The sequence below is a fragment of the Amblyraja radiata genome, chromosome 29, assembly GCF_010909765.2.
Source record: "Amblyraja radiata isolate CabotCenter1 chromosome 29, sAmbRad1.1.pri, whole genome shotgun sequence".
Lineage (NCBI taxonomy): Eukaryota > Metazoa > Chordata > Chondrichthyes > Rajiformes > Rajidae > Amblyraja > Amblyraja radiata.
Genome location: NC_045984.1, coordinates 6271747 through 6298510, shown reverse-complemented (window position 1 = coordinate 6298510; position 26764 = coordinate 6271747). Strand labels below are relative to the sequence as shown.

Below are 26764 nucleotides of genomic sequence, written 5' to 3'. Positions count from 1 at the left end.
CTGGAGCAGTGTGTTGGCAGGACACATTTGAATGAATCCATTTGGTGATATCCCCTTCACACACTCCACCATATATATCCCTGCCCTGCCCAACCCAGCCAGGTCTATTACTTGGAGCGCAGGAGGATAGCAGGTGATCTTATAGAGGTGTATAAAATCATGAGAGGAATAGATGGGGTAAATGCACAGAGTCTTTTGGCCAGAGTAGGGAAATCAAGAACCAGAGGACATAGGTTTAAGGTGAGGGGGAAAAGATTTAATAGGAACCTGAGGCATAACTTTTATATGTAGAGGGTGGTCGGTGTATGGAACGAGCTGGCAGAGGAGGTAGTTGAGGCAGGGACTTTTGCAGCGTTTAACAAATAGATGGGTACATGGATAGGATGGGTTTAGAGTGATAAGGGCCAATAGCAGGCAGATGGGTCCAAAGATCCTACAGTGGAGCAAGATAATCCACTCCTGCTAAATGCAATGGACTGACGTGTAGTACGCAACGGAGCGGAACGTGGGCTTTTTTTTCAACCATTTCCGTAACTGAACCCAACCCGACTGGCAGTGTAATCAACGTTGCGGGGGAACAGTTTGTGTTAATAAATTTAAATTCTTAAAATGAGGAAAAGATTCTTACCAAATAACTTTTATTTTTACGAGGATGTTTCCGTAATCAGCTTCCGTCTCCGCACTATTATCCTATGGGATCTTTGGCGCGGAGACGGAAGCCGGGTACGGAAATGGGGCCTTCAATTACCCATGAATCTGACCATGACCGCACTACATCTTTTTCGTCAAGTGGACTATCTTGCTCGCTATAGGATCTTTGGATGTGACTAGTGTAGATGGGGCATGTTGGTCAGCATGGGCAAGTTGGGCCAAAACGCCTGTTTTTACACTGTACGACTCTCTGTGACACTCCATGGTCTATTCTTCACCCACTACCCCGTCCAACACAGTGCAACTGAAGTCCATTGTAAACTGGACATAGGCCGTACATGGTAGCCTGCAAAGTTTTGAAAGGGATATGCGTTTCAATGTGTTTCACACAGTTCGCTTTAACTGAAGGCAGCAAGCCTCAGCCTTACTGGCAGCCTGGGCTCAGTTAGCAAGATGGATTGCACTTTTAATGAGGCACCACAGGGAATATTTTAACAATGGAGCCTTGTGCTCTGAAACAGTGCCTGGGGCTTCACTTCTACAGGAAGTATTGAGGCAGGGGTACGGTCTGGCTATTAACAAGGACATAGAATACATTTTAGGAAGAGATTATCACTTGTTTCTGACACTAAGTGGAAGAACAGGAAATATTTCCTCTTCCCGGAGAGAGGTGCGTATGCAGTTAATTGTTCACGGATTTCTAAGGGAGAAGCCAACGTGATAGTGTGGTTTAGTCCAAAGATCCTATAGCGAGCAAGATAGTCCATTCGATGAAAAAGACGTAGTACGGTCATAGGCAGATTTATGGGTAATTTTCGGCCCCATTTCCATAAGCGGCTTCCGTCTCCGCTCCAAAGATCCCATAGCGGAGCAAAGATAACTAGTACGGAGACGGAAGCCGGTTATGGAAACATCCTCGTAAAAATAAAAGTTATTTGGTAAAAATCTTCTCCTCATTTTCAGAATTTTAATTTATTAAATTTATTAAAACAAACTGTTCCCTCGCAACGTTGATTACACTGCGAGTCGGGTCGGGTCGGGTTACGGAAATGGATGAAAAAAAGGCCCATGTTACGTTCCGTTGCGTTACGTTCCGTTGCGTACTACATGTCAGCCATGGTTTTAGCAGGAGTGATCTATCTTGCTCCGCTATAGGATCTTTGGTTTAGTCTAACTGAGTTTAGTTTAGAGGTACAGCGTGGAAACAGGCCCTTTGGCCCACCAGGTCCATGCAAACCAGTGATTCCCGTACACTACACACTAGAAACTATTTACAGAGGCCAATTAACCTACAAACCTGTATGTCTTTGGAGTACGGGAGGAAACTGGAGCACCTGGGGAAAACCCACGCGATCAGGGAGAGAATGTACAAACTCCGTACAGACACCACCCATAGTCAGGATCGAACACGGGTCTCTGGCGCTGTAAAGCAGCAAATCTACCGCTGCGCCATCATGCTTCTCTCATAATTATGTTCCATCTAGAGTCACTGTAATAGTTCCATGTCTTCATGTACACATGGGAAGAAGTACTTTGAGCAGTGTGTTTTTCCCAAACTTTATTGTTGAGGCATACAAAGTGTAGACCATCGGAACCTTACCCCCAGGGTGGAAATTTAGTTTAGTTTAGAGATACAGTGTGGAAACAGGCCCTTCGGCCCATTAAGTCTGCACCGACCATCGATCCCCACTACACACACTAGGGACAAAGTACGTCTTTGGAGTGTGGGAGGAAACCGAGGATCTCGGAGAACACCCACGCGGTCATGGGAAGAACGTACAAACTCCGTACAGACAGCGCTCATAGTCGGGATCGAACCAGCGTCCCTGCGCTGTAAGGAACAACTCTACCGCAGCGCCACTGCGCAGCCCGGTGGAAATGTCAAAGACATGTGGGTTGTAGGTTAATTAGCCTCTCCAAATTCTCCCTAATGTGCAGGTTAGAACTAGTGTATGGGTGATCGCTGGATGGCGCAGTCTCGATGGGCCGAAGGGCCTGTTTCCACACTGTATCTCTAAACTAAACTAAACTAAAACTAGAGGGCAGAGCATTAAGGTGAGAGGGGCAATGTTTAAACGGAGATGTGCAGGGCAAGGTTTTACACAGAGGTTGGTGGGTGCCTGGAATTTGCTGACAGAAGTGGTGATGGAGGCAGGTATGATGGTGGTGTTTAAGAGGCTCTACAATAGGTACATGGATATGCAGGGAATGGAGGGATATAGATCATGTGCAGGTAGAGGAAATTAGTTTAGCTTAGCATCATGTTCGGCACAGACATTGTGGACCGAAGCACCTGTTTGTGTGCTGTACCTGCTTATGTTCTATGTTTATAGGTGTTCGGGGTTATGGGGTGAAGGCAGGAGAATGGGGTTGAGAGGGAAAGATAGATCAGCCATGATATATTGGAGGAATAGACCTGAGGGGCCGAATGGCCTAATTCTACTCCTACATATTTTCCAAGCTTCTCCATGGAAATAATTATCCTTTTAGAGTTGTTTTGTTCACCTGAGACTATCATTTCTCGACTCTAGCAGATGTTCTTTAATTCAGATTCACAGAATCTTGAGCTGCGTTTTTCCTAATTATTCTTCCAGCTGTCCCACAAAGCCAGAGACCAGGGAGGGTTTTACTCCCTAGTGAAATTAAGGACATTTTTCCAAAATCTTTAAGGGAAAGGGAGGTGATCTAATTGAGACTAATATGAATCAGACTCAGAGCATTGAATCTAAGAGGCAGCAGCATCATTAAGAGGTTGGGTTAAACCTGAATAAGAGGCCAGTCTTTAGGCTTGAGAAAAGTAGACATATCTTCTCTCAGCGGTTTGCGAATCTTTGGAGTTTTCTCTTCCAGAATGATGACAGTGCAATGTGCGGGGATTTTCGAGAGTGCGATTGCTGGATTTTGGAAAAGCAATGAAATCATGGGATATATATTGATGGGCGAGGATGAGAATGAATGAATGAATTATATTTTATTGATGACATGTTGCATTTGTGTTGCATGCACAAGTAGCCAAAAAGTAATGGCTTAGTATAAGGCGCTAATAAAGGTATTCCGTTTAGCCCCCAATGGTCTGTCTTTGTTCTCAGCAGCCCCTCTTTCCCCCACCCACACCGGCTTCCTCTCTGTTCTCAATGGCACGTCCTCATCTAACCTGTGGTGTAGAATTGGCCATGAGCTTCTTGAAGGATCTTCATCTCTGGGAAATGAAAGCTTTCCCGTTTTATTAAGTAAAAACAAAGGGTTGAATGAGCAGAGTATTTGAATGAATATAGCACCTTAAATGTACCTTAAAAATCACAAGCATCCTCCGATATATTTTGACATCTATAGAAGCCGATGCTGGTTTACAAAAAAAACACAAAGTGCTGGAGTAACTCAGAGGGTCAGGCAGCATCTCTGAAGAATATGATTGGTGACGTTTCAGATCAAGATTCTTCTTCAGACCAAAGGACCAGTCTGAGGAAGGGTCCTGACCCCAAAACGTCACCTATCCATGTTCTCCAAAGATGCCGCCCGACCTGCAGAGTTACTCCAGCACTTTGTGTTTTGTTTTAACATTTGTGACAGATATTCGGGGTGCTTGATCATAGGAGGAGATTTTAAGTCTCAGAGGTGGGAAGGCAGGAAGGGAATTTTAGAGTTTGGGGATTTGGCAGCTAAAATCGTAGCCTCTGTTGCTGGAGCGGAAGAGAGAAGTCATGAACAACATACCATGGCCAACATTGTGGGGGGACCTGCAAGCAGCAGAATGACCTATCCCAGTAACTGCTGTTGAAAGACAATTCCCCAAAACACATCGCAGAATGAAAGATTATTTCAAAACACAATTCATTCCATCAGTAGCCCTTGGGTTTAAATTCCAATCTGCAACAGTGTTCAATGCACTTGTATCAGGTTGCTTTGTCTACAAATTCAACAGAAGCACAGTTGTACAAGACGCTGGTGAGGCCGCATTTGGCGTATTGTGTTCAGTTCTGGTCACCCTGCTGTAGGAAGGATGCTATTCAGCTGGAAAGAGTGCAGAGAATATTTACACAGAGGCCCTGAGCTAGACAAAGTGGTTGGACAGGCTCGAGCTTTATTCCATGAAGCACATGAGACTGAGGAGAGATCATATAGAGGTGTATAAAATCATGAAGTGAATCAATAAGGTGAATGCACTGAGTCTTTCACTTAGGGTCTGGGAGACAAGACCAAAGATCTTAGATCTAAGATCTTTGGACAAGACCAGAGGACATTGGATGGGGCAAGATTTAATACCAAGCTGAGGGGAATCTTTTTCAAACAGGGTGGTGGACATATAGAACGAGCTGCAAATGGGACTAGCTTCTATGCCTCTTGGTCAGCACGGACTGCGGGCCAAAGGGCCTGTTGTGTGACTCTCTGACTTTCTCTGGAGCTGTAAAATGCCACTATGGCCGCAGTAGAATAGATATTTGGTTAATAATCCAGAATAATAATAAAATCTTGGTATAATTGGTATAAAAAAATAACTGGTTTCCCTTCAAGAGAGGAAATTTGCCATTTTTAACTCGGATAGTGGGCAGATCAAACAATATGATGACTCTTAAATGACTTGGTATTTCAACATTTCATAGGGATTGGTAAAAAATATTGCATTTGTTAGTAATGCCTCATTTCTGAGGGAAAATGAATAATTTCCTTTTTAGATTCATAGTCACACAGCATGTAAACAGGCCCTACAGCCTAACTTGCCCACACCGACCAACATGTCCTATCTACACTAGTCCCACCTGCCTGCGTTTGGCCCATATCCCTCTAAACCTGTCCTATCCAGGAGGTTAATCCAAGTTTTTAAAAAGTGACTTTTTAATAAAGGATTTTGAGATTAACATTAATTTTCCTCAAATCCTATGATTGTATTTTTCTCTCCCCTTCGTGTGGTTGCTACTTGATAAATGCCAAACAAAGTGTGTCTCGGGTGGAGTTTGGGTGGAGAATTGCAAGGATTCACTCCCTCTGCTTGAAGAAATTCTTAGTTACATCAGTCTTGAATGGCTGACCTCATATATTGAGACTGCGGCCTTTGGTTCTGAACACCCGAGCATCACCCCGGCATCCTCCCTGTCAGGTCCTGTATGTCTCAACGAGATCACCTCCCGTTTTTATAATCCTAACAGGATAAAGGGCCCAGTCTTCTTAATCTTTTCACATATGGCAAATTACCATGCCACAAATCCATCCAAACTCTCAGCTGAAGTCCCATTACCACAGGCATATTGTCCTTTGGGTAAGGAGATTAGCTTCCTATGCAATATTCCAGATGTAGTTTCATCCTTTATCATTGCTCTTGTGCGCAAATCATCTTACAATAAGCTCATGTTCATAAGTCGTAGGAACAGAATCAGGTCACGTGGCACATCGAGTCTAGTTTGCCATTCAATAATTGCTGATCTGTCTTTCCCTTTCAACCCTGTCTTCTCCACATAACATTTGACGCCCATACTAATCAAGAATCAGTCAATCTCTGATTTAAAAATACCCAGTCTCGGCCTCCACAGCGGTCTGTGGCAATGAATTCCACAGATTTACCCAAAGTAGATGGGCTGGATCATTTGCTGAGTATATTTAAGGTATGGATTGATAGATCTTTAGATATTAATGCCTTGTGGGTATAATACAGGAAAGTGGCACTGAGCTAAAATATCAGAACTGGTTTTATTACATAGTTGGGCCAGTCACAAAGGGTGGAATGAGAACATGAGAAGCATGAGAAAGAATAGGCCATCAGACCCTTCGAGCATACCCCATCATTACTCATCTATCTAAGTCTTCAAATCATCCTCTATGTCATATGCTGAGAGAATGGAGCGGCTGGGCTTGTACACTCTGGAGTTTAGAAGGATGAGAGGCAATCTCATTGAAACATATAAGATTGTTAAGGGCTTGGACACACTAGAGGCAGGAAATGTTCCCTAGCCAGGGAGCCAAAACCAGGGGCCACAGTTTAAGAATAAGGGGTAAGCCATTTAGAAAGGAGACGAGGAAACACTTTTTCTCACAGAGAGTGGTGAGTCTGTGGAATTCTCTGCCTCAGAGAGCGGTGGAGGTAGGTTCTCTGGATGCTTTCAAGAGAGAGCTAGATAAATAGCTACATTTATTAGCTATCTATTAATTAAATTAATAATTAGCTAAATAGCTAATAACCTTCCCCATGGTCACCATATTCCCTCAGTCAGGGGATATGGGGAGAAGGCAGGAACTGATTGGGGATGATCAGCCATGATCACATTGAATGGTGGTGCTGGCTCGAAGGGCCAAATGACCTGCTCCTGCACCTATTGTCTATTGCCTATTGTCATGTCTCTTCCACAGAGCTCTCAATTCCTCAATCTTCCAGACATGTATCTAGATACTTTGAACAATCTATCTTTCACAACTGTCTGGGACAGAGAATTCTAAAGGTTCACTGACTTCTACCTACCTCAGTTCCAAACGATTGGCCTCATAGAATCATACAGCACGGATGCTGCACCTTCTCCCCAACTTTGACCAAGATGTCCCACCTAAACTAGTCTCACAGGTCAACATTTGGCCAATATCCCTCTAGACCTCCTATCTATGTACCTGTCCAAATGTCTTATAGTTCATAAATGATGGGAGCAGAATTAATCCATTCGGCCCATCAAATATACTCCGCCAGTCAATCATGGCGAATCTATCTTTCCCTCTTAATCCCATTCTCCTGCCTTCGCCCTATAACCCCTGACACCCATACTAATCAAGAATCTATCTTGAAACTATCTTGAAGCTATGTCCATTTGATCAAGACTCTCTAACATCTCCACAACTATACAGTCAACCCCCTTTAGGCTCTTGTATTTTTCACTAATACAAAATACTAATACGAAAGATCTATCACAGATATTAAGACCATGAGTGTGCTGTGCCCATATTCTTGCTTATTGCTCTCTGGAACTGTAAGTTAACTGTCAGTAATCCATACAACCAGGTCACTCTGAGCGTCAAAGTTGAAACATATTCTGCATCTCTCCTATTTCTACAAAAGTGGTGACCTCACCTGTTTCTGTATTGTATTCCATCTGCCACATGCTTGCCCACACGTTTAACCTGTCTATATCCCAAGCCTTTTGCATCTTCAACAATCCACTCTACCAGGCAGTTGTACCTTAAAGGGTGAAAGAGGTGGGGTGAGGAGAAGGGTCCCAACCCGAAACGTCACCCATCCTTTTTCTTCAGAGACGCTGCCTGACCCGCTGAGTTACTCTAGCACCTTGTGTCTGTCTTTGGTGAGAAGGAGAGATTTGGATAGAGAATTTGAGAACTGACCAGTTGAAGGCACAAGCAGGAATGGGTGTGAGTGAAGAACTGTGGTGCCGAGCTTAGTTGAGATTATTATTATTGCCATGTGTACCGAGGAATGGTGCTATCCAGTTTAAAAATAAGTCAGAAGAAGGGTTTCGGCCCGAAACGTTGCCTATTTCCTTCGTTCCATAGATGCTGCTGCACCTGCTGAGTTTCTCCAGCACTTTTGTCTACCTTTAAAAATAAGTTATACATGAATACAATCACGCTGTCCACAGTGCAAAGATAAAGGATAACGGATACAACATTTAGTGCAAAGATTAAGGATAAAGGGTACAACATTTATTGCAAGTGATTCTTGAGGGGGGAATGGGGGGGGGGGGGAAATAGAAAATAGGTGCAGGAGAAGGCCATTCGGCCCTTCGAGCCAGCACCGCCATTCATTGTGATCATGGCTGATCGTCCCCTATCAATATCATGGACAATGTTAGATTACGTTAGATTTATCGTTGTTGCTAACAAAAGAGTTATTTGATGATGTACTGGAGATGGAAGATCAGGACATGGGGACAGGAGTATGTAGTCTAAATAATTAATGAAATGGAGAGCTGAAAGAATGTTCCCATAGAGTATGAATCAAACACAAGTATTTAGAAGAAATGGGAATGAAGTCTTTTCAGCAGGGGGGAGAGAGAAAGACATAGAAATAGGGTTTAGGTTCAGGTTCAGGTTTATTATCGTTGTGAGTACCGAGGTACAGCCAAAAGCTTTGTTCTGCAAGCTATCCAATCAGATCTGAAAATACTATGGCACAGTAGTAAAGTTGCTGCCTTACAGTGCCACAGACCCAGGTTTGATACTGACTACGAGTGCTGTCTATGCGGAGTTTGTGCATCATTCCGTACGGACTTTATCCCCGTGACCTGAGTGGGTTTTCTCCGGGAGCTCTGGTTTCCTCCCACACTCTAAAGACTTGCATGTTTATAGGTTAATTTGCGTGGTAAAATTGTAAATTGTCCCTAGTGTGTAGGATAGTGTTAGGTTAGCGTGCTGGGATCGCTGGTCCACGCTGACTCAGTGAGCTGAAGGGCCTATTTCCACACACTGCATCTCTAAACTAAGCCAAACTAAACCAAATGTGTAGGAAGGAACTGCAGATGCTGGTTTAAACTGAAGATAGACACAAAAAGCTGGAGTAACTCTGTGGGACAGATAGCATCTCTGGAGAGAAGGAATGGGTGATGTTTCGGATCTGGCTGAAGAAAGGACCCGAAACGTCACCCATCCCTGTCCAGAGATGCTGCCTGTCCCGCTGTGTTAAATTAGACTAAAACTGTACGTAAATATAATCAAGCCAGACTCAAAAACAATAGGTCGGGCAAAGGGGAAGATACAGAGTGCAAAGTAGAGTTATGGGTATCGTATAGGAAACGTTCCATAGACAGGGGTACAGAGATCTCTGCAAAATTGCAAAAAGAAAGGCAATGGCAGGCAATATGGAAAAGAGAAATAAAAGCTTACTGAGTGGGAGTGAAACAGCATTACATCTGTATGAAGAGAAGAATGTAGTAGGCGGCAATGGCATTTTCCACTGATTTATTGGACCAGTTAGACAGAAACAAGCAGGTCATGGCAGCATCAAGATAGCAATTATAATATTATGTGATACGAGCAATTATATAGCAATTATCATATTATTACATGTAAAATACTTTCAATATTGCCTACAATTGCTACCCAAATACATCCTAAATGGGAAAACTAACTGGTTCTTCACACTGCAATTTGGTGGCAGCAATTTGAAAATTGCTCTACAGGGAGAGGTGAGTTTAGTTTAGTCTAGTTTAAGTTGCAGTGATAAGATGTAATCTTCATGATTACAATCAGGCCGTCCATAGTGCACAGATACAGGGTAAAGGGAAACATTACAGGTGAGGGACGTCAGAACGTCATGGAGAAAAGGTTAGAGGCAAATGAACTATCCCACCCACAACTAGAGAGCAGTCCTGAACTACTATCTACCTACATGGAAACCCTTGAACTATCTTTGATCAGCCTTTACTGGATTTATCTTGCACTAAACATTATTCACGTTATTCCTTCCATCATGTATCTGTACACTGTGAACGGCTCGATTGTAATCATGTGTTGTCTTTCTGCTGACTGGTTAGCACGCAACAAAGGCTTTTCACTGTACCTCGGTACATGTGACAATAAACATAGAATGTAGGTGCAGAAGTAGGCCATTCGGCCCTTTGAGCCAGCACCGCTATTCAATATGATCATGGGTGATCATCCAGAATCAGTACCCTGTTGCTGCTTTTCCCCCCATATCTCTTGATTCCATTAGCCCCAAGAGCTATATCTATCTCTCTCTTGAAACTAAACTCAAACTCAAACGCAGAGGCTTGTAGAGATGCAGTCAGAGAAGGCTCTATTGAATTATAAAATTATCACGGGCTGCTCGGGCTGAGTGACCTGATTTTTTCTCTCTGCTGTATTCTTGTTGAAAATTCAATGGAATATTTTTAAAATGTGGATTTTCTTTGGAGAGAATGGAATTTTACCTCAGTCATAGCTAAACCTCATTGCGCCTGTGAATGGAAATGCATTTCATTTTCATGTTCTTTTCCAACTACTGTAATTAATCTTTAATTAAAACATGTATTTTTATATTCAGGTAATAAATTCCTACGTCGAAGCAGTCGGATTGTTTCTTAACTTCCTGCCTTCCTCAGACAAGAGGGTGAATGGAAACAATCTTCACCCATTGAATTTGCCACTGTCAAGAGTCAAGCGTCAAGAGTGCTTTATTGTCCTGTGTCCCAGATAGAACAATGATATATATATATATATATTATATAGATACACACACACTTACAGTCAGGTCACGGGGATAAAGTCCGTACGGAATGATGTACAAACTCCGCATAGACAGCACTCGTAGTCAGTATCAAACCTGGGTCTGTGGCACTGTAAGGCAGCAACTTTACTACTGTGCCATAGTATTTTCAGATCTGCTTGGATAGCTCGCAGAACAAAGCTTTTGGCTGTACCTCAGTACTCGCAACGATAATAAACCTGAGGATGAACCTAAACCCTATTTCTATGCCTTTCTCTCTCCCCCCTGCTGAAAAGACTTCCTTCCCATTTCTTCTAAATACCTGTGCTTGATTTATACTCTATGGGAACATTCTTTCAGCTCTCCATTTCATTAATTATTTAGACTACATACTCCTGTCCCCATGTCCTGATCTTCCATCTCCAATACATCATCAAATACCTCTTTTGTTAGCAACAACGATAAATCTAACGTAATCTAACATTGTCCATGCCCTAGCCAATCTCGAAAATGGACTCTCCTCGAAAACTAATCTTTCCTATACGCAGTGCATTACCACAACTGCAGACAAAATAAACAATCTCTTGAACTCCCTCAATTACAGAGAAGGCATCCTGCACGCCTCCCACAGGGGATGGAGTAGACATGAACTTGTAATTGTTTTCTTTGTTAAAACAAAAATAAATCAAAGGTATTCCACGGTGTCAGCAGTGGATAACCCTGAACTTCCATATAAAATTATAAAAGGACTGGACAAGCTAGATGCAGGAAAAATGTTCCCAGTGTTGGGCGAGTCCTGAACCAGGGGCCACAGTCTTAGAATAAAGGGGAGGTCATTTAAGACTGAGGTGAGAAAAAACTTTTTCACCCAGAGAGTTGTGAATTTATGGAATTCCCTGCCACAGAGGGCAGTGGAGGCCAAATCACTGGATGGATTTAAGAGAGAGTTAGATAGAGCTCTAGGGGCTAGTGGAGTCAAGGGATATGGGGAGAAGGCAGGCACGGGTTATTGATAGGGGACGATCAGCCATGATCACAATGAATGGCGGTGCTGGATCGAAGGGCCGAATGGCCTCCTCCTGCACCTATTATCTATGTTTCCATGTTTCCATGGACCTCTTTCAAGGGGTCAGTGTAATCCATCTGGTCCCAGATATTAATGATAGACACAAAATGCTGGAGTAACTCAGCGGGACAGGCAGCATCTCTGGAGAGAAGGAATGGGTGACGTTTCGAGTCGAGACCCTTCTTTAGGCAGAACTCTCGTCGGAGAGAGGAGAAGAACTTCATCAAAGTAGACATACCTTCAGAAGAATTCACAGTGGAGCAGACAAAATGTGTAGGAAGGAACTGCAGATGCTGGTTTACACTGAAGAAAGACACAAAATGCTGGAGTAACCCAGGGCGAAAGGCAGCATCTCTGGACTAACGCATTTACTCTAAACAAAGATTTTAGATCACTATTATTTTACTTGCTTACTTGGAGAGACAGCATCGAAACTGGCCCTTCAGCTCACAATGTCCACACCGACCATTGATCACCTGTCCACACCAGTTCTATGTTATCTCACTTTCCTCTTGCATTAGCTGCATGCTGTGGGTAATTTATTCATGGCAGTGAAGCCTGAACTGACTAAATGAGTCACCTTTTAAAATAATTATGAAATAAGATAATAATTACAAAATAATATTCCACCAGTGGGTCGCTCCATCGTCTGACTCAGGGGAGACTTAAAACAACCCAAAGACGTGTGGGTAAAATTGCCCCTAGTGTGGATGAGAAAGTGGGGTAACACAGAACTAGTGTGGGCCGAAGGGCCTGTTTCCATGCTGTATCTCGAAAACTACTCCATCGAGGCAAGTTTTATCTTCAGCCAAAAGGCACATCGGAATGGATTGTCCAATAGCTTCTTTTAATTATATAATGTGGATTATCTCGAGTTGAAAATGACAATAGAATTATTTTCAGACATTTTTGTTCTGTTCCTGATCTGGTTGTCTCTCGATTGATGATCTCCTTTGATCTCTTCCAGGTGTTGTGGTCGGGTCCCTGTCCCGGCTATGCTCCACTGCAATCGATCCCTTGGACACTAACGTTCGTGCTGTTCTTATTCATCAGAGATACGTTGGCAACTCCATTGAACAGTTTATAATCTACTTTATGAACATGGCTGTGATGGCGACCTATCTACATCAGGAGCACCTGAAGATTATTCCCATCTTATCAGGGCTCTTTGCAGTGGCAAGGTGATGATTACTATGAAGTGGGCACTTTATGAGTTATAGAGAGATGGCTTTATGAGTTTTTAAGAAGGAACTGCAGATGCTGGAAAATCGAAGGTAGACAAAAATGCTGGAGAAACTCAGCTGGTGCAGCAGCATCTATGGAGCGAAGGAAATAGGCAATGTTTCGGGCGCTGCCTGTATGGAGTTTATATCATCTCTCGTCTGATTCAGTGAAGACTTGTCCAAAATAGCTTTTCCTAAAAGCTTCTCCCTGTGAGCCGTGAGTTTTCTCTGGGTGCCTCAGTTCATCCCCCCCCCCCCCCCCCCCCCTTCCCCCCCACTCCAAAGATGTGCACGTTTGCAGGTTGATTCTGTAAATTGTCCCTAGTGTATAGGATAGAACCAGTGGGCGGGTGATCACTGGTCGAGATTTCTCTGTGAGCTGAAGTGCCTGTTTATACACCAGATCTCTAAAGTCTAGAGTCTAAATCTCTCTGTCCAACACTCTCTGAGGCTCGACCAATTTCTCTAAAGCTAACAGTGGCTGATTTTTTCCCAATGGACTTTTTAAGGTGAAGGTTTAATAAGAACCGGAGGGGAAACCCTTTTTCACAAGGGGTAGCGGGTAAATGGAACAAGGCAGTTGAAGCAGGTACTATCATTATATTTAAGAGATATTTGGACAGGGACATAGATAAGAATAGGTTTAGAGGGTTCTAGAGCCTGCATGGACTGGTGGGACTGGTGTAGATGGGATATGTTGGTCGGCGTGGGCAAGTTGGGCCGAATGGCCTGTTTCCACAATGTACGATTCGATGACTCTATGACTGTCCAAGGTAAGTGAGGACACAGACTTGGATTCACTCGAGGATTTATCTTTGCATTGAGTCAAGTTCAAGCTGGACTGTGGGACCAGTATGAATGTGGTCAAGGGATCATAGAAATAATATTAGCCATTTCTCTAGTCCTTACCACCACCCAGTGATAACTAGTGTGAACTAGCGTGAACGTGTGTGTATTCAATAGTCGGCATGGACTCTGCGGGCTGAAGGGCCTGTTTCCGTGCTGTATTTCTAAACTAAACACAAAATAACTAGTTTACCAGGTGAGGAAATAGTTTTCCGTTTGTCTCTCGGATTGGAATAGTTCTGTTTGTTCCTACAGCAGAACAAAGCATGACATGTTCTTTCAGCTTTATGATGTATATGATGCTAAGAGGCTGCAGGGTGACTTGGATAGGTTGGGTGAGTGGGCAGAAGCATGGCAGATGCAGTCAAAATGTGGATAAATGTGAGGTTACCACTTTGGTGGCAAGAACAGGAAGGCAAATTAATATCTGAATGGTGACAGATTAGGAGGTGAGGTGCAATGAGACCTGGGTGTGCTTGTACATCAGTCACTGAAAGTAAGCATGCAGGTACAGCAGGCAGTGAAGAAAGCTAATGGTATGTTGGCCTTCATTGCGAGAGGATTTGAGTCTAGGAGGAAGGATGTCCTACTGCAGTTGTACAGGGTCCTGGTGAGACCGCACCTGGAGTATTGTGTGCGATTTTGGTCTCCTAATTTGAGGAAGGACATTATTGCTATTGAGGGAGTACAGCGTAAATTCACCAGGTTAATTCCCGAGATGGCGGAGCTGACATATGATGAGAGAATGAGTGTCAACTGGGCTTGTATTCGCTTGAATTTAGAAGGATGAGAGGGGATCTTATAGAAACATATAAAATTCTTAGAGGATTGGACAGGGTTGATGCAGGAAAAATGTTCCCGATGTTGGGGAAGTCCAGAACCAGGGGCCACAGTTTAAGAATAAGTGGTAGGACTGAGATGAGTAAAAACGTTTTCACCCAGAGAGTTGTGAATCAGTGGAATTTGTTTGCCACAGAAGGCAGTGGAGACCAATCCACTGGATGGATTCAAGAGAGAGTTAGATTTAGCTCTTAGGAATCAAGGGATATGGGGAAAAAGCCGGAACGGGGTACTGATTTTGGATGATCAGCCATGATCATATTGAATGGCTGTGCTGACTCGAAGGGCCGAATGGCCTACCCCTGCACCTATTTTCTATGTTTCAAGTAGTTGTATTAAAGTAATAATTACCAGAATATAGTTTATGCTCTTTTCATCATGTGCAGATTGACATGGATATGCCAATGTGCACACTTATAACCATAAATGTACAGACATAGCAGACTGGAGAGTGTTGCATAGCAGAGGGATCTAGGAGTGCAGGTGCAGATTCCTTGAAGTTGGAGTCGCAGGGAGATAGGGTGGTCAAAAAGGCTTTTGGCATATTGGCTTTTAACAGTCAGAGTATTGAGTATAGAAGTTGGGAGGTCATGTTGCAGTTGTATAAGACGTTGGTGAAGCTGCATTTAGAGTATTGTGCTCAGTTCTGGGCACCGTGTTATAGGAAAGATGTTGTCAAGCTGGAAAGGGTACAAAGAAGATTTACAAGGATATTGCCAGGTTAAGTAAACTGGGACTTTATTCCTTAGAGCGCAAGAGGTTGAGAGATGATCTTAGAGAGATGTATAAATTAATGAGAGGAATAGATAGATAGATAGATAGATAGATAGATAGATAGATAGATAGATAGATAGATAGATAGATAGATAGATAGATAGATAGATAGATAGATAGATAGATAGATAGATAGATAGATAGATAGATAAATACTTTATTAATCCCCTTATTCAGGGGAAATTCTGATGTCCATGCAGCACACTAATAAAAATACAACACAGTATTCATAAAGAAATTCAACACCAAAACATCCCCCCACAGTGATTCCCACTGTGGGGGAAGGCACAAAGTCCAGTCCCCAGATCGGGTAGATGCACAATCTCTTGTAGTAGGTGAATCGAAAGACCAGAGGACATAGGTTTAAGGTGAAGGGGAGAAGATTTAATAGGAATCTGAGGGGCAGCTTTTTCACACAAATGATGGTAGGTGTATGGAACAAGCTGCCATAGGAGGTAATTGAGGCAGGGGCTCTCCCAGCATTTAAGAAACATTTAGATAGGTACATGGATAGGACAGGTTTGGAGGGATATGGACCAAACGCGGGCAGGTGGGACTAGTGTAGCTGGGACATGTTGGCTGGTATGGGCATGTTAGGCCAAAGGGCTTGTTTCCACGTTGCTCCAAAGCAAAATATTGCAGATGCTGGAAGTCTGAAACAAAACCTGAAATGTATGAAACGCTCAGTTGGCCAGGCAGGTTCGATGGAGCAAAAGAGAGAAGTTTATTGATTATTAAGTGCTTCAAAGATTATGTGGTGAAGGTGGGAGAATGTGTTTGAGAGGGAAAAATAGGTCAGCCAGGATCGAATGGCAGAGCCAAGTCAAGAGGAGAGACAGAGAGAGACAGAGAGAGACAGAGACAGATATACAGAGAGACAGACACAGAGACAGAGACACAACTAACTTGTCAGAGATCCTGATTGTATCACTTGGTTTACGAGCCTTACGATGTGTTGCAGGCTGCTGTACTGGATCACGGCTGCATTGAGCAGCGCCTACCGTGGATTTGGATTTGGGCTGACGTTTTTCCCAACCTTGGCGATGCTAGCCTACAATTGCTACTGCATGTATGAGCTAGGATTAGACCACTACTTCATCCCAGCTGAGAATGGAGGACCCACGCGAGCTCCCGCACCAAGACTGAGGTGGTGGGGCCTTGGGGGTTGAATGATCCAATGCGAACAATCTACACAAGGTCCTGGTGCATTAGATGATCACATTGTGTGAATATGGCCATACCGAGAACATTGAAGAAAGGCAACACTATTCGCTTTTGTCATCGGAGCACTGGACTCAAATAGGTTGCTGTCTCGTGACTATCTTAACAAGAAAACTTACCTGGAATTTGGACTCTCTATATGTGCTTTTAGCTGAGAATAACAAACAATTGATCCGTGTGTGTACATGTTTTGTGCATCTAGACATAACACTAATATCCTCTTCTGTATAATGCAGTTCAAGTTTGTACAGATGTCCTGAACATCCTACACCAACCATAGTTGGAGCCCACTTCAATATGTCAGGAAATCTATGACTATCAATGCAGCTGGTAGAGCTGCTGTCTCACAGCGGGTTCGATCCTGACGACGGGTGCTGTCTGTACGGAGTTTGTACGTTCTCCCTGTGACCACGTGGGCTTCCTCCAGGTGCTCCGGTTTCGTCCCATATCCAAGAGGCGTGCGTTTTTTTGTAGATTAATTAGTCTCTGTAAATTGCCTCTTAACGTGTAGAGAGTGGATGGGAGTGTCGGTAACGTGGAGCTAACGTGTGTACAGGTGAATCGGTGGTCGGCGCGACTTTGCGGGCCAAAGGGCCTGTATCCAGGCTGAGCACCTCTGAAAAAAGCACCATCAAAAAAGAAAAGGACTGTGTTCATTTTTACTGCTCAGATCATATTACTGCTCTTGCCATCTGCGGTGAATTCCACAAACCTAAAAAAAAAAATACAAAATTGCCATCAACCCAGTGTTATGATGTCCTTCTCCAAGAGACATTTGCAAACTCCGTAGTCTTTCCCTGAATTGCTACCGTCTTGCGTGGAGAAACTCCACAAAAATGTGCGTGGATGGATTTGTGAAGTGCCGGTCTCAGGTGCTGAGACTGCACGGAAAACATCCTAGAATTCCATGAAGCCTAACATGGTTCAGCTCAGGGATATTGCAATAAAAGAGGAGGTTGTGGAATTAGACACAAGTTACCAACAAATATTTCCAGTATTTATCACAAATATATACTCAGGAAGCCCTTGACTGGACGCTGATAACTCAGGGCTCAAAATGCTGTAAAATGCAGTGCGTTGAGTGGACCAGCGTCTAACTGGTAGGTACATAATGATACAAATAACCCTCAGGTTAGCATGTTATAAAGAACCGGCATTGTCTGGAATCTATACAGATTTTATGGCAAGATTCATGACTTCTTCCAACTAATGACACCGCAACCCAATATTATTAATATTTTCCATCAGCAATAAAATATTCCCCATTGCACTTGAATTAGGAAAGATTTATATTCTAATGAATATTGGAGCAGGCAGTGTGAAATAGAGCGAAGAATGAGGTGCATAGATAGGGTAGAAAGTCAGCACCTTTTTTCCGCAGGGTGGAAATGTTCGACACTATAGGCCATAGTTATGAATAAGGTGAGAGGGGGTGAGTTTAATGGAGATGTGCAGGGCAGGTTTTCTTACACAGGGGGCCTGGAACGTATTGCCATAGGTGGGAGTGGTGGCAGATAGGATAGTGGTGTTTAAGAGGTTTTTGGATAGGCACATGGAAGTGCATGGAATAGAGGGATATGGATCATGTACAAGCAGATGAGATCAGTTTGACTTGGCATCATGTTCGGCACAAACGTTGTGGGCCGAAGGGCCTGTTCCTGTGCTGTACTGTTGTTCTACGTACAGATGATGGATGATCACAATCATGCCCTATGGACTGATATGTTGGAAAAAACTGCTGATGGTGGTTTATACCGAAGCAGACACCAAGTGCTGGAGCAACTCAGTTGGTCAAGCAGCATCTCTGGAGAAAGTGAATAGGTGGTGTTTCAGGTCTGAACCCTTCTTCAGACTGAAAGTAGAAGGGATGGTGGAGGAGGAACTGGAACTATTGAAAAGGCCAGTTTTGGTCCGGCCCTGTTTTGTTCTGGCCTTTTCCTACCTCCAGTCCGTCTGTCCCCCCGTCCGTCAGTCTGTACTGTCTGAAGAAGGGTTCCAACCCGAAACGTCACCTATTCCTTTTCTCCAGAGATGCTGCCTGACCCGCTGAGTTACTCCAGCACTTTGTGTCTGTCCTGTGGACTGATGCCATTATTAATTATTAGCCAGATTACTCCTATTAATTGTTAATCTCACAGGGTTAACACTCTGAGCCTGATCAGCACAAAAGCACATAATAAAAACTAAATTTCATACATTTGAAGGACACTGGTCATTTCTGAAGTTTCCAGCCTTTTGCCAAGGGGGGCTTTAACTGATGGATATCTTAAAAGTATTCTAAGTATCTATTCAGGGGGTATATTTATGTCTCTATGCTGAATGAATGGACAAATATAACTTAAACCAGGCACACAGACACATAGCATGACCCTTATTGCTTAGAATAAAACTAATAATTCACGTTGGAATTCAGAAAGAGAGCTGGTTCATCAACACACCTACCTCTAAGCACTGTGGTGTGTTACCCATTTGTCAGATACGTTCCATATATATAACTCTCGGAGCACTTGTAATTCCAGGCAAAGTCAAGCAGAGCTATCCTTCTCAGTGTCAGTTTAGTTTATTGTCACGTGTACTGAGGTACAGTGAAAAGCGTGTTATCCAGTCAGCAGAAAGACAATACATGATCACAACCGAGCCATTTATAGATACTGTCAGATCCTCCAAATGTATTTGTTTTTCCATCATTTCTCTTTGGTTTGTTTGTGGTTCGATATTTCTTTGCAAAATTGTCTTTATTCCCACACCTTCTGCAAGTTTGAACCCTGGCAGGGTAACATGAATCTTTGCAAAATGGGCAAAATTCCCACATCCAAAACACTCACAGTCATCATCAGCTTTGGAATGACCCTTGCCATGTCCATGTCCCATGTGATAATAGAATAGCATTTAGTGTAAGGTAAAGACAGCAAAGTCTGATCAAGGTTCGTCAGAGGGTCACCAAAGAGGTAGATAGTAGTTCAATGCCTTTGATTGTGGTAGGATGATTCAGTGCCTGATAACAGCTGGGAAGAAACTGTCCCTGAATCTGGAGGTGTGCGTTTTCACATTTCTGTACCTTTTGCCTGATGGGAGAGGGGAGAAGAGGGAGCGGCCAGGGTGAGACTCGTCCTTGATTATGCTGCTGGCCTTGCTGAGGTGAAGTTGACCTCTCGGTTGCTACCCACCATATCTCATTCACTTCATGTCCATGGTGATCTGTCTTTCTTCATTGGGAAACTGATATGTGGAGTCGAGACTCACTGTGCAGTGCATGGTCGAATTTGAAAATGGAAACTAAGAGACAACAATTAGTGAATTCCAAATCTGGGAATACAAATCTGGAAGGTGCAGCAGAAAGATGGGAGACCCAAGAGAAGAATGTGTGTCCAAGCAATAAATCTATATTTTAACAAACTGAGGAAGGCTGTTTGCCAAATTTATCAATTCTTCATGAAAAATGTGCATCACTTCAAGCCAGCAGCACGGCAAATGTGGATTACATTTCTCCTGAGGATTTTTGTAACTATAACAGCGAATTGTTTGTTGTTTATTAGAGATCTAGTTTTAACTTTAAAAGATTACTTGAAAGTATTGAATTAGCCATTTTTATATGAGGGTTTAGATATCTTTATTTGCATAGGACTTTGATGCAGCCATAAATTGTGTAGGGAAATTAATGTATCTTAATCTAAAGCCTCTAAGACTGTAAATATCTAATAAAGTTATTGCATTCTCATCTGAAATTAACTGCATATTTTAATGCCAGTGGTGCAAGGTTTGCTTTAAATCTGCGATGTTTATTTATCTCAGAGGTCATTTGAAAGGGGTATTTCACCCCCACCTGGGTTTCTCCAGGTTTGTGGTTCTGATTCTTTCTTACCCCTGGTCAGATGTTGCGACGTTTCTAAAGTCTGGACTTATCAGAATCGGAGAAAAGAAGAGAAGAAGGGTGTCACGGTGGCACTACGGTAGAGTTGCTGCCTTAAGGGGGCTGTCCCACTTGGGCGACCTAATCTGCGAGTTTAGAAGGGTGTCTTCGACCTTCAAACTCGCAGCAAGGTCGACACGTGGTCCTAGGAGATCCTATGAGGTCGCTGGAACTCTTCTTAATGCTCAAGGGAAGTTCCCGAATACTCGTGGCCTCAGCTAGGTCGCGGAAAATTTGAAGCACGCTAGAGGCAGGAAATATGAAACACGCTAGAGGCAGGAAACATGTTCCCGATGTTGGGGGAGTCCAGAACCAGGGGCCACAGTTTAAGAATAAGGGGTAAGCCATTTAGAACAGAGATGAGGAAACATTTTTTCTCACAGAGAATTGTGAATCTGTAGAATTCACTGCCTCAGAGGGTGGTGGAGGCCGGTTCTCTGGATACTTTCAAGAGAGCTAGATAGGGCTCTTGAAGATAGGGGAGTTAGAGGATATGGGGAGAAGGCAGGGACAGGGTACCGATTGTGTATGACCAGCCATGATCACATTAAAGCAGTGTTGGCTTGAAGGGCCGAATGGCCTACTCCTGCACCTATTGTCTATTACTTGTAGCAACACAACTGAAACTGACACAAGAGGGGAAGAAAGCTTGGAGAGTGGTAAGCTTGGAAAGCTATCCCTCCCCCCTCCTGCTTTTATCAGATTGAAGAAGGGTCCCGACCCAAAATGTCACTGATCCACGTTCATTAGAGATGCTGCCTGATGCGATGAGTTACTCCAGCACTGTGTGGCCTTTTAAAAAATGTCTCTTTTAACAAAAATAAGGTCAAACTGTGCAAGGTTCACTGGGTCTTCGATATCATTTTTGTTAAGGTAAGTAATCGGGATAACACTTGTAAACCAGCATCTGCAGTTCCTTATTTCTACATCTATATAATTAAAAGTCTCAACTTGACCACTTCCTCTCCGCGCTGTATATTGATTTTAGAAAAAACGCTACCACATATCGCTATGATTTTTGGCCATCTTACTCACAGTCCTGCTCCGCTGAGCAGGCCCCGAGGTTTTTTACCCATCGATGAAAAAAAAAGTTATGAGTATTTAAAAAACCTTGAGATCCTCTCGCCTGTCAATCACCGCGATGAAGGTAACACCCCTTCTGGAGGGGGGGGGGGGGGGGGGGGGGGGGGGCAGGACTGGTTTGGTTTGGTGAACGCCAGATCGCTGGCAAACAAAACTTTTATCCTGAGGGATTTCTTCTGCTTCCGTGGCCTGGATTTCCTCTGTGTGACAGAGACTTGGATCGGTCCTGGTGAGTGCAGCGCTCTTATTGAACTTTTACCGGCTAGCTGTTCTTATTTCAACTCGCCGCGGATGTCGGGCCGTGGAGGAGGAACAGCGGCTATTTATAAAAATAACTTTAAATGCAAGCAGTGCGCTATATCATCCTCATTCTCCAGCTTCGAAGCTACTTTATTTGAGGTGGGTCGCTCTGACCCGGTGCTTTGCGCTGTCATCTACCGACCCCCCAAATATCATAAGGACTTTGTGAATGACTTCTCTGATTTTCTGGCTGGGATTATGCCCAACTATGATCGTGTCCTTATGGTTGGGGACTTTAACATACATGTGTGCTGTCCTGATAAGCCGTTGGTGAAGGACTTTTTAAGCCTTATTGACTCTTTTAATTTTGTGCAGTGTGTGTCTGGTCCCACACACGAACATGGACATACACTAGACCTTGTTCTCTCTCATGGCTTGTCTGTGTTAAATTTGGAGATCTGTGATAGTGTGGTTTCTGATCATATGCCCGTATTATTTGATGTTGGTTTCTCCTGTGCTGCAGTTAAACCTGGCGCTCCTGCTCGGCGCTGTCGGACTTTCAACCCTTTTGCTGCCGGCCAGTTCTCTGCTGCTTTCGATCAGCTCTGTGCCCCCTCTGCTTCCACTTCTCTTGATACGGAGGAGATCAGTTCTTGGTTTCACTCCTCCTGCAGAACTATACTGGACTCTGTGGCTCCATTAAAAACATTGCAGCCTAGAGCTAAACCCGAGCCCTGGTTCAGTGACGTAACTCGTACAGCTAGACGGGAGTGCCGCAAAGCTGAACGCAAGTGGAAGAAGGACAAGCTGCAGGTTTCATTTCAAATCCTAAAGGACTGCTGGCGTCATTACCAGAACACTGTTAAAGAGGCCAAAAGAGAATACCTGTCAAACATTATTGTGTCTAAGCGTCACGACCCACGTGTGCTATTTACAATCATTGACTCTGTTCTTAATGCCCCACAGCCTGTCTGTCTGGAAGCATCGTCTGAAATGTGCAATGACTTCCTGCACTTTTTTATTAATAAGGTTGTTTCCATAAGGGCTCTCATCTCAGCTCCTGCCTCTGACCCCTCTGTTTCTGTCCCATGCCTGGTGGTATTGGATAAGTTTGTGCCTGTGACATTGTCGCGTTTAGAGGATGTGGTTAGCCATATTAAGCCATCGGGTTCCCCTTGTGATTCTGTCCCTCCTCATCTTTTTAAAGAGGTTTTCCCCAGTATAGGGCAGTCGGTTCTTGCTATTATCAACAGCAGCTTGTGTTCTGGGGTTGTCCCCGTAAGTTTTAAACATGCAGTAGTGCAACCACTACTTAAGAAACCTGGCCTGGATCAAACTGTTCTGGCCAATTTTAGACCGATCTCCAAGTTGCCTTTTATTTCTAAAATTCTGGAGAAAGTTGTTTATGCTCAGCTAAAACTCTTCTTGGACGAGCATAATATTCGGGAGGTTTTCCAGTCTGGAATTAAAACTATGCATAGCACAGAGTCAGCATTGCTAAGGGTTTTTAATGACATCCTCCTAGCTAATGATTCTGGTGATTATGTGGTTCTTGTCCTGCTGTACCTATCTGCCGCCTTTGATACAGTGGACCATGGTATCTTAGTATCTCAGTTACAGCACCTAGTGGGCATTTGTGGCAGTGTCCTGGGATGGTTCAGGTCTTATCTGGCAGACAGAACTATGTGTGTAAGCCTTGCTGGTTTTGAATCCTCCTCCGCTCCTCTGTCATATGGGGTTCCACAGGGCTCAATTTTAGGGCCTCTGCTTTTCTCACTGTACTTACTTCCTCTGGGTTCCATTCTTAGAAAGCATGGCATCTCTTTTCATTGTTATGCTGATGATAGCCAACTATATTTGCCGCTGAGGAAGGAAGATACTTTCTCTGTCAAATCACTTCTGTTATGTCTTGATGACAATAAATCCTGGATGGCCCTAAGCTTTCTAGGTTTTAATGAAAAGAAGACAGAGGTGATAGTGTTTGGTCCCAATGGCTGCCGTGAACCTCCCCCTGTTGACTTGGGTCTCCTGGCACGGTATGTGAAGCCAACAGTTTTGGACTTGGGTTTTAGGATGGACAGTGATTTTAAATTAGATCATCAAATAGGCGCGGTAGTTAAGTTCAGCTTCTTTCATTTAAGGCAGCTGGCAAAGGTGAAGCCCATTCTTGAGCGGCAGCATTTTGAAACAGTAATCCATGCCTTCATCACGTCTAGGCTGGATTACTGTAACGCACTCTATTTTGGAGTTACTCGATCTTCCCTGGCTCGTCTCCAGTTGGTTCAGAATGCTGCTGCTCGCCTTTTAACTGGAACTCGAAAGAGGGAGCACATAACGCCAATTCTGGCCTCCCTCCACTGGCTGCCGGTGTACTTTCGAGTTCAGTTTAAGATTCTTTTATTCGTTTTTAAATCTTTAAATGGTCTCGCCCCGCCTTACCTCTCTGAGCTGCTTCATCCCTACGCTCCTGCCCGGTGCCTCAGGTCAGCTGATCAGCTGCTCCAGGAGGTACCGAGGTCTAAGCGGAAGCTCAGAGGGGATAGAGCCTTCTCTGTTGCTGCTCCGACATTATGGAACACTCTGCCGTTGCACATCAGACAGGCCCCCTCACGGTCCATCTTCAAAACCAGTCTTAAAACCCTTTTCTATTCCTTGGCATTTGACCCTGCATGAGACTTTGCTCCTGTTTTAGTGTTTTTAATGTTTTTATTGTCTTGTAATAATTTTTTTTTGTTCATGATTAGTCATGTACAGCACTTTGTTGCAACAGTGGTTGTTTTTAAAGTGCTCTATAAATAAAGTTATTATTATTATTATTATTATTATAAAACCCCGGATGCCTGAACATGACTCAATCACTCTGCAAGATCGCAGGAGAGGCCACAACTCTCATTCTAGGCTGTGAAACAACTGAACTGTGAGTCTGCAATGTACTTGCAATAATTGATTTGTTACCCTGAATGAAAATGAAATGAGTTGCTTGGCCTGCCCCGTGCTTGAAACTGCAATGGAAGTGAAGTGTAAATGCAATTAGCTGTTTAACTTGGCCTGCCCTGTGTTTGAAACTGAAATGGCAATGGAAGTGAAGTGAAAATGCAATCAGCTGTTCACCCTGCCCTGTGCTTGAAACTGCAGTGGCAATGGAAGTGAAATTAAAATGCAATGAGCTATTCGGCCTGCCCCGTGCTTGAAACTGCTATGGCAATGGAAGCTAAATGAAAATGCAATCAGCCGTTAGGCTTGGCTTGCCCTGTGCTTGAAACTGCAATGGCAATGGAAGTGAAATTAAAATGCAATGAGCTGTTTGGCCTGCCCTGTGCTTGAAATTGAAATGGAAATGAAATTAGATGTTGGGCCTGCATGAATCCACTAATTCCGGCCCACAAGGCCCCTATTAGCTGAAAAACCAGTCCCTTTTGCCCAAAATGCCCGTATTAGCCCAGGAGGAGCATTTTGGCTCAAAAGGCCCGTGCCAGGCCAGGAAAAGTCCAGAAGAAGTGCCTTTCACTGAGATTTCACTCAGATCTTTTTTTTTTCTTCTTTTTTTTTTTTAAAGAGCCTCTTCGTCCCATCAGACCTATACTAGCCCAGGAGTCATCACTTTGGCCCATCAGTAAGTATTCCCCCTGCAAGTATTAAACCTCACCCCAGTATTTTCCTCCCTCCTTTCATTTGCTCCCTGTGAGATCCAGGCCAGGATAGACTTTCCTCCTTCATTGTTGTGATCTGCAGAAAAATATAAAAAATGCCTAAAATTGATTCTCCACCCTCTCCCCCTTCTCTCTCACACAGAGTCTCTCACCAGTTTGGGGCAGAATTTCTGGCAGTTTCTGAACTGCCAGCCCACCAAGCCTGAGTGACCGAGCTGCCAGCCAACCAGGCCTGAGTGACTGAGCTGCCAGCCCACCAGGCTCCAGTGACTGAGCTGCCAGCCCAATAATCCATTTGGCCCACAATGTCCATACCAGCCCTCTGGAAACCAGTCCTTTTGGCCCATAACATCCATACTAGCGCTCCAGAAAGCCAAGGCCCCCCCCCCCCCCCACCCACCCCACCCCACCCCACTGGCCAGCAATATTGGAATTGGTGGAGAGGTGGAATATTGCATTGGGGGACCAGCCCTCCCGTGTGAACATGGGACCCAACGGGTCCCACTTGGTCTAGTCATATTTAAAAGCCTCCCTACAACCAGGAGAAAGTGGGTTAACATAGAACTAGTGTGAATGGGTGATTGATGGTCAGACTGGGCATTATTTATTTGTCACATGTACCAAGTTACAGCTAAATCTATTTTTGTATACAGTTCAGTACAAGTATCACAATACGCAAGCGCGATACATATTTGGTAAGCATCTCAGATACAGCACAAGCGTACAGCAGTATTACATTAAGACTGTATACAGAGTCGCCAGTTTGGCACCATTTTCAAGTCCCCATCGGTGTAAGTGCTGTGATCTTGATCTGATCATGTGGGTCGAGGGGCCTGTTTCCATGCTGCATCTTTAAACTAAACAACAGAAGTCAAAGTGAATGCCATCTGGAATACAGTTTCTCTAGAACTAAAGAACACAGCCTCCAAGGTTAAAGGGATACAGTTTGAATTGACTTGGGTTATATTAATCTTGCTAATTCATCATACTCAAACAATTCCTGATTCAATGAAAAAAATTATCTGGTTGTGCATTTAAACAGTTGAAGAATCGGAGGTTGCATTGCTGAATCTTCAGGGAGCTTGTGAGTTGCCCCCTCACTGCCAAAAGGCAACTCACACTGTGGCC

General features: G+C 43.8%; 1 protein-coding gene across 2 annotated transcripts in view; it reads left to right on the top strand.

Moving 5' to 3' along the window:
- Nucleotides 1-19442, top strand: part of tmem79 (transmembrane protein 79) — a 65274-nt gene extending 45832 nt beyond the window's left edge. The window contains exons 3-4 of one of the 2 annotated variants that reach the window (XM_033046487.1): nucleotides 12817-13030; nucleotides 16494-19442. In XM_033046487.1, the coding sequence (XP_032902378.1) occupies nucleotides 12817-13030; nucleotides 16494-16701 (422 nt within the window). In that variant the 3' untranslated portion in view covers nucleotides 16702-19442. Of the gene's footprint in view, nucleotides 1-12816; nucleotides 13031-16493 lie in introns of those variants that run through there. The other variant, XM_033046488.1, reaches the window with a different exon arrangement.
- Nucleotides 19443-26764: the final 7322 nt, after the last annotated feature.